The following is a 13134-nucleotide window of genomic DNA, read 5'->3' on the forward strand; positions in this document are numbered from 1 at the left end:
TTTAATTTTATAAAGTCCCACTTGATATTATTTCCTGAATAGTCAGAGTCCTTGCCTGAGCCTGTATCTTGAAGCATTTAGCCTACATTTTTACTCTAATAGTTTCATGATCTGGGGGCTTAAGCAGGATGTCTTATCCATGTGGATGTGATGTTTGTGAAGGGTGAGTAATGGGGTTTTAGTTCCATTCTCCTGGATGTAGGTATCCAACTGAAGCAGCAGCATTTGTTAAAGATTTACCATTTCTCCAATACAAATTTTTGAAAATTTTTTCCTAAATAAGAAATGAAAGCTAGATGGGTTCGTATCTGACTCGTTTATTTCGTCAGTCTGTGGATCTGTTTTTGTTGAATAATCATTCTGCTGTGGGACACTGGCTCTGTGGAATAACCTGAAACCAAGCAAGTGTCATGTCTCAAGCATTTTTATCTTGCTGAGGATTTCTTTGACTAGACAGAGATTTTGTGTTTTCATCTAAACTTATTTTTGTGTGCATGAAAAAATTAGATTGGTGTTTTGATGACAATCATATTCAATCTATATATTAGATTTAGTAGGGTAGTAATTTCATGATATTGATTCTTCCAGGCTGTGAGCATGGAAAGTCATCATATCTAGTGTCTTATCTTCCATAGGTTCTTTCTTCAGTGTGGCTTGGTTTGGTATGATTTAGTTTTTGTTTTGTTTTGGGCTTTGTGTGTGTGTGTGTGTGTGTGTGTGTGTGTGTGTGTGTGTGTGTGTGTGTGACAGTTCTTTCACACCCTTAGTTAGGCTTTGTAGAAAAATATTGTAGGGAAAGAGACAATTGTGAATGGAACTATTTCTTGATTTCTTTTCTTATTGCATTTGCTATTAGAATATTAGAAGAATAGTAATTTTTATTGCATCCTGATACTTTGTTGATGGTACTCTCAGAATTAGTTTTTTCATTGAGTCTTTAGGGCTTCTTATGTATATAATGTATAAATAATGATACATCCTTCTTTACTTTTGATATCTCTTTTATTTCCTTCCAAATAAACTTTCAAGTATGTGGTGGTTTGAGTGACAATGCCCCCGTAGGCTAATGCTTGAATGCTTGGTGCCCAGTTGGTGAAACTGTTTGGGAAGGATTAGGAGGTGTGGTTTCTGATGGAGATCTTTGAGGTTTCAAAAGCCCACACTTTTCTTGGTGTGTCTTCTCCTGGTTTGTGGCTGCTTCTCAAGAACTGAGCTCTCAGCTACTTCTCCAACCCCACACCTGCTGCTACACAGCACTCTGCATATTCAAGTTCATTACTGCTTGAAGGGATTGTTCTTTTGTTTTTCCTGGAGACTAGCTAGGTACCTTGAAACAACTGACATTTATAAGACTTAACCTGAGCCCTTCCATTCATAAGAGCATAGAGATCTCAACTGTCATTTGTTTCCATGGAAACCCAAGCCAGGTTCCCAAAAATGAGGAGAGTCACTTAGAAATCACAGTTTTAGAAAGAAAAGATCTCTGCTCACCACTAACATTATTTGAAATAGAGCTTTGTATAAAGCCATTTTCTTGGTTTTTTTTTTAATGATTAAATGCCTGTTTCCATGGCAGCAGATAAGCAAACAACCAAGACAGAGCTGTGCTCAGAAGGTCCTTTGGCAGCACTGACATGCTCAAAACCTACAGTGCTAGTAAAGCCACTGAAGCCAGTGCAGTCTGAGGCTGGAAACATGCTTCCATAATGACGGATAATGACTAATTTTACATGCATGCCTCCTGCAAATGAAGAATACAGCAATTAAATCCAGCAACATGAGAGTTTTCCAATAGTAACAACAATCATTATAATTTGTTAACTCTATACCATGGAACTGAGAATATGTATGACACTTTACATCAATTTTTTCCAGCCCTCACTATTGTTATGGAGCTGTTGTTCACACAGGAATTGACCAACAATGGAGCCATAAGGCCAGCGGGGATTCTGACTACTCTGGAACTAAGGTTTTTCTCTCATTCTTTTCAAAGCAAAGACTGGAACAAAGTGAGAGTAGTCCATTTCTGCGCTCATCCCAGCACAGGGACGACACACATCATCATCCTTATGCATGATTCACACAGGTGTGAGTCAGCTGGGAGACTCAGACTCCTATGTAGAATTTCAGGGTCTGCTTGTTTTTCTGATCATATCATCATAAGATTGTCCAGGTCCCTCTTAAGTCTAACATTGGATGCTGACCACCCAAGGAAGCAGCTCTCAGTGGAACTTACAGCAATATAAGCATCCTCTTCCAAACCACAACATTTCAGTGTACAGGATTCTTAAATTACACAAGTCTTGACTTAAATGAGCGAATAACCTTTCTAATCTCATATGGAAAGTACTAGTCAGACCAAATGAGCAAGCAGTCATTGTATAAATGCACTTGTTCATTCTGCAATGGTACCCTTTGGGCTTACTTGAGAGCATACATTTCTACTGCTTAATTAAGGCATGGGTGACCACACATTCTTCACAAAATAAAGCTGGGGTGGTGGATAACAATGGTCATTTATGTTTAATTTTAAACAAATTCTGCCAGGGTTGAAAACAAAGTTTCCGAAGCTCTGAGGACAGCCTTATTAGAAAGTGGATCAACTTCAACCTTAAAACAGCTGTCTTCCACATTTTTCTCAAGGAAAATGTAAATAGAAAACAGACAGAACAGATATTTTTCTCCAGGCAAAATAAAATGAAGGATTTTACTGTCAGTACAAGAAGAAAAAGAGGGAACAACACCCCAAAGAGTAACTTCACGCTCAATTTTAATTTATGTCAATATTTTCCTATTGAAGTAGGAACAAAAACCATAGGACAGAAAATTTATGGAGGAGAGAAGCAGGGGCAATTCTGACATCACAATGAAGTTCTGCTTAACTTCAAACCACTTGAATTTTTTAGAGTAAAGTGAAGTTATTTCTATTTTAAAGAGCTTAGAAACTAGTATTTGAAGAGGTGACTCCTACATTTACAAAAATCATTAAACCCATCTAAATATCCCTCATGTTGATAAACAATACTCATCATAGTGCCGTATGGAATAGAATAATAATAAGTGACAAACCACAAGAAGTTTGGGATACAAAACAGAGAATCCCTAGAGCAAGCTAGGTAGACTCCTGACTCCAGGTCCAGCAAGGGACCTTCCCTTTCACATCTTGGGTTTATCTTTTTGTTTGTTTTCCTTTTTATTGTTTATTTATTTACATTTCAAATGTTATTCCCTTCTCAGTTTCTCCTCCAGAACCTCCCAGCCCCCTGCTTACTCCCACCTCACCACCCTAGCATTCCCCTGCTCTGGGTCATTGAGCCTGCCTAGGATCAAGGAGTTCTCCTTCCACTGATGCTAAATAAGGTCATCCTCTGCTACATTAGCAGCTGGAGCTTTGGGTTCCTCCATGTGTACTCTTTCGTTGGTGGTTTAGTCCCTGGGAGCTTTAGGGGGTCTAGTTGGTTGGTATCTCTTTAAGAAAATTTAAAACTTTAAAAAATTGGGCTTATGGTTTAAGCCCAATGGAAGTGATTTCTGCATTAAAGTGACTACTTAATATCTGAGATACACACACACACACACACACACACACACATACACACACACACTTATGGAAAAGTGAAAAGAACTAACAGGAAAGTGAGTGAGAGAACATTCAATAGCCTGAAGATATAATTTCCTTATCTATGAGTGAGAAGAACATAACTTCTTTAATATAGCTGTTTCAAGAACTGAAAATGTTGGATCTATCTTAATCCCCTTTTCCCTGGTCTCCTTCAAGCTTTCTAGGCGTTACAGTTCCAAATGCCTGAAATGCTGTTTGCACCACAAAGAGGAAGTTTATACAAAGAAATGAAAAGCAATCATTAAAGATACCCAACAAGTATCTCCTGGAACCCATGTCTAAAAGGATTGACTTTGTTTTTTCCTGACTCTGATGGAAGATGACATCCTTAAGTTCTAACGCTTTCTGAACATAAAATGACCTCACACTCATGAAGTTATATACAGCCATGGTTATCTGCACAAATTCTCTCAGTGTTCCATCACAAATGAGGGAGTAACCTAAGAGACCCACTCTTCCAAAAAGGACATTAGCAATTAGGACTTGTGGAGGAGTCACTTTATTCAGTAGTAGAGCCATAGATAAATTGCCATTGCTCCATTGAATAATACCCCATCCATAGTTGGTCACATAATTAAAATGAAATATCAATGTGCCACACACAAAAGAAGGCGTGAAACTAAGAGGAGGAGGGCTGGTGGGGAAAGGAGCTGAGGGAGCAGTGTGAGGGAAATGAAATAACTAAACATTATATAAATGGCTAAGACCATCAGACAATTAAAAATGTAAAACCAAGTTTAGACTTACATTGACTGACTCTTCCTACAGGTTGTGTGTGAAAAGTAACTTTGGAATTATGTCTAATGTACGAGACATGAAGAGAGGCACATTCCCAGAAAACAAACAAAAACCCTGGGGTTTTTCTTTAATTAATTTATTTATTTACATCAAATGCTGCTCCCTCCCCTCCATAGAGACCCTCCCCCCCCCATGTCATGACTTCCCTGCTCCTCTGAGAGGGTGGAATGCCCCCTCAGGGTGACTCCCTAGGCTGATACATCAAGTCTCTGCAGGACAAGGCACATACACTCTCAGTGAGGACAGGCAGGGCATCCCTGTTGGAGGATGGATATAGTCAACCTACAGCTTTAGGGAGAACCTCTACTCCAGATGAACTTGGAAACTCATTCAAGCCCTAGTTTGTGGTTTTTGGTTGGTGGTTCAGTCTAAAAGCTCCTAGAGGTCCAGGTTCATTGACTCTGTTGGTCTTCCTAAGGGGTTCCAATCCCCTTCAATCCTTCCCCCAACTCTTTTTTAAGAGTCCCTGACCTCTGTTCAATGTTTGGCTATGAGGTATCTGTTTCAGTCAGTTGCTGAGTTGAGCCTCTCAGAGAACAGTTGTGCTAGGCTCCTATCTGCAAATGAGTGTCAATAATAATGTCAGGGATAACCTTATAATCAGAGAGATGTTAGAAAACAATTATCAACATGTTTAACTTGTTGGTTAATTTTGTGAATTGGATAATGGGGGACTATGGAGATGGGGAGGAGTTGACCTTGGCCATCTTCTCATGAAGTCATGAAAGGTACTTATGACAGATCTGTTCAGTGACTGATGAATGCACATTATAGCTAGCCTTAAAACTAAATTGGAGATTCCTCAAATAATGCATTTTTATAATTAAAATAAAAAAGATCAATCATCTATGCCTTCCAGACATCCAATTAAAAATAGAGAAACTTGAAAAAACAATCAGCAAGCTAATTATTTCATTTTATTATATAGTTCAATTTAATTTTGCCCAGTTAACAAAAGTCCATCTTTCATACACCCCTTATGTTGAAAAACTAGCATAGAATTGTTGAAATTATTGCATATAATAAACTTGATTGTTCAAATTTTTTATAATATATATTAACTTTGATTATCCAAAATTATTTTCAGAATACATACGAGGCTTTTGTAAACAGTCAAGACATCAGCTGATTTTCTTGATTAGGTCTCAAATAAGGGCTGTAAAGTTTGAGGATCTTTAAGCAAGTTGTGTTTATTGATACAACAGTGTGAGTATCTTAAGATTTAGATGCTAATATAAAGAGTGCAAGACATGAAAACATGGCCAGAGAAAATCTTGTTGAAGAAGCAACATTTAGAAAGCAACACAGCCTTTATGGGTAAGGGTTATTTCAGTGTTTCATGGGGAATCATTCATACCAGAACACTGAAGGTTAAGTCATGAGTTCAGAAAACACAGAGTCTAAGGAGCCAGGAAATGCTAGTCTGCTAACAATGTGATATGTCAGGGAGAAAAATCAACCAGCATTTGGTCATTAAAAGCTCTAATAAAACATTTTAATGCTAGTACTAGAGGATAAGGAGTCTGACTACACAGTTCTTGGAGACAGCCACAGCTTCCAGTAGTGGGCCAGGGTTGCATTAGGTAGAGTTGTTATCAGAGGGAGATCCCTAAAGAAGACAAGCTGATATGAAAGCCGAGGATTCTTCTCCAAAAACTGAGAGCATTGCCCCATTGCTGAGGACAACATCCACACAACTCATTGTTCATAGAGAGGTCAAACTGGTACCTGCATGGAGCCTTCATCCCTACGTTATAGCTTCTTCGGTGTGATATCAACAACTCAGCCACAAAGCCTTTAACCTACAATCTATCCTACCTGTAAGATGTGCTGGAACGATTGGAACGATGGTGACACAGAATTTGTGGGAGTGCTCAACCAGTGTCTGCTGTTCTTTGAGACCCATGCCATAGGAGGTAACCCGTGCCCTACATTACATGGATGACCAGGAACTAGAGCATAGAGATCCCAGAGAACTAGGATAGAAACAGAAATGATGGGGGGGGTAATCAATGAAATGATTCCTAATGATACATAGGTCAGTGCCTTGTCCAGTTGTCATCAGAGGGTTCCTCTGGCTGCAGACAGGAGCAGGTGCAGAGACCCACGGTCACACATTATGTGGACAGAGTCTAAACTAGAGGTCTCCATCAGGTCCCTCCCGTGAGAGATCCGGGTACCCTGCAGAAGAGGTGGAGGAAAGACTGTAGGAGGCAGAAGGGGCGGAGGACAACAAGAGAAACTGGCCCACCTAACTAAGTAAGCAGAGCCTCGATAGGTTCCCAGAAAGTGGCAATGCAGAGCTCACTCTGTGTCATGCTGTAGCTGTCAGACTGGTGTTCTGAGAGACTTTACATGGTGAGAAGATGTGTATCTCTTAGTCTTTTGCCTGCCCTTAGAACCCTTTTCTGCTTATTGGGTTACCTTGTCCAGCCTTGATATGAGGGCCTTTGCCGGGTCTTATTGCATCTGGTTTTGTCTTCTTTGTCTCCAGGAGGCTTATATGTTTCTGAAGGGAAACAGAAAAAGTGGATCTGGAGGAGTTGGGAGGTAGAAGGAGCTTGGAAGAGTCGAGGGATGAAAAATTGTGGTCAGGATATATGGGAGAATATATTTTTAAATTTTAATTTTTAAAAACTTTTCATTAAAAAGGGCATTTTAAAGCAATTACATTCTTGCCTAAATACAGCAAAAAATGGGTTCAACACATTTATATTTCTCTTATTCTACTTTATTTTATGTTGTTTTTTTTAATGATTATATTATACTTTGTTGGGTATGTACAGTTAAAAATAATAGCACTTTCTAGTTTAGTATATTGTATATAAACCAACAAATTAAAAGATGTCACTAAACACCAACATGGTGGTTCACACCTATAATCTCTACACTAGGATGTCTTCGAAGTAGAATCAATAGGTCAAAGATAGTCTTAATTTTTCACAGTTTAAAATAGTGTGAGTGAGGAAGAGACTAGGATGACTACCCTAGCAGGGGCAGAGACTGAAGGAAAGACCATCCAGAGACTGCAGGGATCCACCCCATATGTAGTCACCAAACCCAGACAATATGTGGATGCCAGGAAGTGTATGTTGACTGGTGCCTGATATATCTCTCTCCTGAGAGGTTTAGCGAGAGACTGAGAAATACAAGTTGGATGCTCAACCAGCCATTGGACTGAGAATGGGGTCCCCAATGGAGGTGTTAGAAAAAGGACTGAAGGGACCAAAGGGGTATGCAACCCCACAGGAAGAACAACAATATCAACTAACCAGAACCCCCAGAGCTCTCAGAGACTAAACCACCAGCCAAAGAGTACACATGGAGGAATGAATGGCTCCATTAACATATGTAGCAGAGGATGGCCCTGTGAAGGCTCAATACCCCAGTGTAGGGGAATGCCAGGGTGGGAAGATAGGAGGAAGTGGGTAGGTGGGGAACACTCTTGTAGAGGCAGGGGGAGAGAGGATGGGATAGGGGGATTTTAGATGGGAAACTGAGAAAGGGGATAAAATTTGAAATATAAGTAAAGAAAATATCCAATCAAAATCAAAGTAAAACAAAAAAAAATGAAAATAGGAGAAAAATGGGAAGGAGGAACCTCCATCACCCGGTGGAAGGTCCTCCATCACCCGGTGGAAGGTCCTCCATCACCCGGTGGAAGGTCCTCCATCACCCGGTGGAAGGTCCTCCATCACCCGGTGGAAGGTCCTCCATCACCCGGTGGAAGGTCCTCCATCACCCGGTGGAAGGTCCTCCATCACTAAGTAGATGGTCCTCCAACACTAAGTTCCTCTCTGCCAGCTTCAGAACAGAGCCAGTTATATACTTTCATATATTAAAATTTTCAAAGAAGTTAAAGTTATATCCACATTTAAGAAGTCAGAATTCACCTAGATTTGATATATAGTGCCCAAAAATTCTCATTGGTTCTACAGTATTATTGTTTGATGCTTTGACAATATGTCCAAGATTTATTATTATTACGAAAGTCACTTTATTGTAATGAACCTACAAACAATAGAACGGCACAAACATGTTAATATAACCACTCAGCAAGCACTTTTCCAGACCCAAAGGCTATACATTTCAACTTCTCTACAGTTATGAAGCCATGATGCCCTGCTTTAATTTTAAGCTTTCTGTATTAATTACATTATCATGCATTTTTCTGTACTATAAAAAATTCAAGATTTAAATAGAGAACTCCGGAAACCTACATTTTAAATGTATTCTAGGGTGCTCAGTAAATAATTGCCTTGTATAGTTAACTTTTATTTTCTCATAAAAGTGTATATATTATAACTTTTGGCAAAAAACAGAACTTCCTAGGATGCAATATACATCAATATTCATTTCTACTGAAAACCTGCTTCATCAACTAGTCTAAGAAACCATTAGTTATGTTTTTTACCTGTAAACTTATTAAATATGGTATTTTTATATCAATAATTAATATTGTGAATGCTGTTCTTTAGATTATTCCTTCTTCATAATTCATATCTTTCTTATTTTCTGTTCACCTTATATCAAAATTACATAGGTAGATAGGTAGATTAGATGATAGATAGATAGATAGATAGATGATAGATAGATAGATACATAGATACATAGATACATAGATTGATACATATATAGATACATATATAGGTAGATAGATAGGGATAGAGATATATAAAATTGAATGCAACCACATCATTATCAACTTCTGGGTGATCATAAAGTGACCTATGCCTCTAATTTATGCAACAAAATGCAATATCTTGTCTTTTGATCTTTAACTCAAGAAAATCATCAGTGAATCATTGGAATAAAGAAAACACAAGGAGAAAATTACCCAGACTACCTCTTTTGAAGCAGTTCATTTATGCTCTCAATCCATCAGTTAGAAGAATGTGGGAAATTAATGATTTTTATTTAGTCACATGAGCATAATATTCTTTAAAGGAACAACTTAAAAAGATACTTCAGGAGTCCACATCACTGAAAAGTATTATTTCCAGAAAGCTAAACTATTCATGGCTCATATAAAATGTCTTTTCCTCAAACTGTACCTCCTGGATCATTATAAGGAGATATCACATTTTAAAGTAACACCTTTTCAGAAGCAAACTTGCTATGTCCATCTAGTTCTTGAAACCTGAGTTTCCAATAAACCTGAGAGTCCTAGCTTGCCTAGAAAATTATGTCAAGGAAGAAGTCCACCTTGGCCAGATAGCTCTCCGACCTCAGCTCAAAGTGGAGGGCTGCATTTCTCAGCAGGGCTTCTGCTTCTCCTTACCCTATCTAGAGAATGTCTCTAAACACGGGTACGGACTTTATCTGGAGAATTACCCTGCACAAGGCTTCCTGAAAGCCCTGCATGATTTAGCACTGAAGTCCCACTCAGCCTATGTACCCTCCACTTTCTGGAATATGAAACTGAAGATAAAATTCTCTAAAATTATATCAAGATTCCTCAAGGAGAGGGAGCTATAAAGAGTCCTCCTTCCCCGCAGGCTCAACACATACACAGCAGAGGAGACACCTCCAGAGAATTGAGGCCACGGGGAGTAGGGAAGCCTGAGTGAGGGGAACATCCTCTTGTAGACCAGGGAGGAGGGATGGGATGGGGAAGTGCATATGGGCAGACCAAGAGTGGGATAATGACTGGATTGTTAAAAAAAAAAAAATTAAGGATACTTTTTTTTAAAGGAGGGTGCCAACAAGACAAAGTATTTCTTTAAGGTTTGGAAACACAAACCAACCTGATTCACCTCTGGATAATAGGTTGTTTTCTCTGAACACTAACCAGTTTGCCATCATCTGTATGACAGTATATCACACTTAACAGTGCACTACAGAAGTTAGGCCTGGTTCTTCCTCCAAGCCCCATGTTCCTTGAAATAAGACCCAGACTCAAAATATAGTTACAAATACCTTGGCCATATAGCTAGGCTCTTCTCTGACTAGAGGTACTTAAAATAACCTATTTATTCTAATTTACATTCTGCTGGTTTCCGGGGCACTCAACTAAGATGTGTAGGTCTGGTCACATCTTCCTGGAAAATCTCCTGCCTGGCATTCTCCCAGAATCCTTTGTGTGCCACCCCCCCAGCAATGTTCCACCTCCTATTTCCTGCCTAATCTATAGGTCATTATACTTTTATACTTATTAAGGACAGGTACACATCCCATCTACAATGCCCCATGTAGATCTACAATGCACCATGCTTGTGCTGCTATCTTAGCTTAATTCTTAGCACAAATATCTCAGTCATTGGAGGATCAGAACCTTTGTGATTAATAGAAGGTAGAATGGTTGGGGGACACATAAAGACTCTAAGCTCCTAGAAAACTCCTCAAATATCCTCTTGGGCATAATCCCAATTCTCATGTCTTAGCCACTGTAGCCCCAGTTTAGAACATTAGCTCTCCAGTCTTGTAGACCTAAGCCAGCCTCCGATGCCATAAATCTAACAGAAGCATAAGTTCACAAACCAACATCCTCAGAGTAGCATCTATCTATCATTTCTTTCCAGCTCGGAGTCAGATAGGTCATTCTAAATATACAGGCACCAACCCCATGAAGCACAGAATACTTCTGTAAAATATTATAAATCAACATTTCATAGTAGGTGTATACAGGATTACAGGAATTCCTATATTGTTTCCAAACTACAAACCCTGGATTTCTGGTACCAAAACAACTCTCTTCTGTTTAGTTTAGCTTCTATTGATATCCACATGCAGCTGTGTTGTTCAACAGTGTGATTAAGTCATTTTAAACCTGAGATACTTGGTCTAGTGAGTCACACATTTTGTTTTAATGAATTCATTCCTTTTTTTTCTTCTTCTTGCTTTTACCCATCCTGCCTTAGGTGCGAACTACAATACCAGATGTTGTAAGATACAGGGGTATATAACAGTTTCTTTTTTCTCACTGTTGTGACAAAATTCTTGTCATGAGAAGATTAAAGATTGGGTTTAGCCCGCTCGCACAGCCGGCGGCTCCGCCCGGCTGTCCGCCCGGCATGAACATCATGGATTTCAACGTGAAGAAGCTGGTGGCCGACGCGGGCACCTTCCTCAGCCGGGCCGTGCAGTTCACAGAAGAAAAGCTTGGCCAAGCAGAGAAAACAGAACTAGATGCTCACCTGGAAAACCTCCTTAGCAAAGCCGAATGTACCAAAATATGGACAGAAAAAATAATGAAACAGACGGAAGTGCTGTTGCAGCCAAATCCAAATGCCAGGATAGAAGAGTTTGTGTATGAGAAACTGGACAGAAAAGCGCCAAGTCGCATCAACAACCCTGAGCTTCTGGGGCAGTACATGATTGACGCAGGGACTGAGTTTGGCCCAGGGACAGCTTACAGCAATGCCCTTTTAAATGTGGAGAAACACAGAAGCGAATTGGAACAGCTGACAGAGAGCTGATTCAAACTTCAGCCTTAAATTTCCTTACTCCTTTAAGAAACTTTATAGAAGGGGATTACAAAACAATCGCAAAAGAAAGAAAACTGTTACAGAATAAGAGACTGGATTTGGATGCTGCAAAAACAAGACTAAAAAAGGCAAAAGCCGCAGAAACTAAAAGTTCACAACTAAACTCTGCCCGCCCTGAAGGAGATAACATTATGTCTGAACAGGAATTAAGAATAACTCAGAGTGAGTTTGACCGTCAGGCAGAGATTACCCGACTTCTGCTGGAGGGAATCAGCAGCACACACGCCCATCATCTCCGCTGTCTGAATGACTTTGTAGAAGCCCAGATGACTTACTATGCACAGTGTTACCAGTACATGTTAGACCTACAGAAACAGCTGGGAAGTTTTCCATCCAATTATCTTTCTAACAACAATCAGACTTCTGGGACACCTGCACCGTATGCTTTGTCAAATGCGATTGGTCCTTCTGCTGTGGCTCCAACCGGTAACCTAGTAATCACCTGTCCTTCTAACCTCAATGACCTTAAAGAATCAAGCAGCAGCAGGAAGGCCAGGGTTCTCTATGATTATGATGCTGCAAATAGTAGTGAGCTGTCACTTCTGGCAGACGAGGTGATCACTGTGTTCAGTGTCGTTGGAATGGACTCCGACTGGCTAATGGGGGAGAGAGAAAATCAGAAGGGCAAGGTGCCGATCACCTACTTAGAACTTCTCAATTAAATCGGGAGACCATGAGAGGTTACCCATCATGACACCGTATTTATATAAGTAATTCTAAAGCAGGTTTAAATATCTGTCAATGTTAATGCTGTAAGAGACTGAAAAAGAAAAATTACAAGCCATCAGAAGCTGGCTATTCTGCCAATAAAACTGCATGGTTCCTCCTTGGTTACAGAATTTATGTTAGCAATTTCAATTGCAAGAATGTTTTCTTAAACAATTCTCTTTCTACTGAGGTTTTACTAACGAGCAACTTCTACTTTTGAGCCCCAACTTAAAAACAAAAGAATTCTTTTCTACTGAATTTTTCATTAACGGCAAGCTTTTTCTTTTATGCAAAATAAATTTATTGTGCATGAAAAAAAAAGATTGGGTTTGTTAACTCACAGTTCAAGAGTCTAATACATCACATCTGAGAAATCACAGTGTAAGAGCCTGAAGCATGCCATCACAAGGTGTCCCTGATTGGGAAGCAAAAATCAAAGGATGCTGGTGCTCAGCTCACTTCCTCCTTTTCATGGAGTACTCAGGGTTTATAGCTGATAGTCTGCTGTTGCTCACAGTG

At 39.5% G+C, this 13134-nt stretch overlaps 1 protein-coding gene across 1 annotated transcript; it reads left to right on the forward strand.

Annotated features, from left to right (window-relative positions):
- The first annotated feature begins 11402 nt into the window (after nucleotides 1-11402).
- Nucleotides 11403-12720, forward strand: LOC308422372 (endophilin-B1-like). The gene is given in 2 exon segments (XM_080918934.1): nucleotides 11403-11785; nucleotides 11788-12720. Coding segments are annotated over 2 exon segments (1134 nt in total). The 5' UTR covers nucleotides 11403-11433; the 3' UTR covers nucleotides 12570-12720.
- The last annotated feature ends 414 nt before the right edge of the window (nucleotides 12721-13134 follow it).

The sequence above is a fragment of the Micromys minutus genome, assembly GCF_963924665.1.
Source record: "Micromys minutus genome assembly, chromosome: 7".
Taxonomy (NCBI): Eukaryota; Metazoa; Chordata; class Mammalia; order Rodentia; family Muridae; genus Micromys; species Micromys minutus.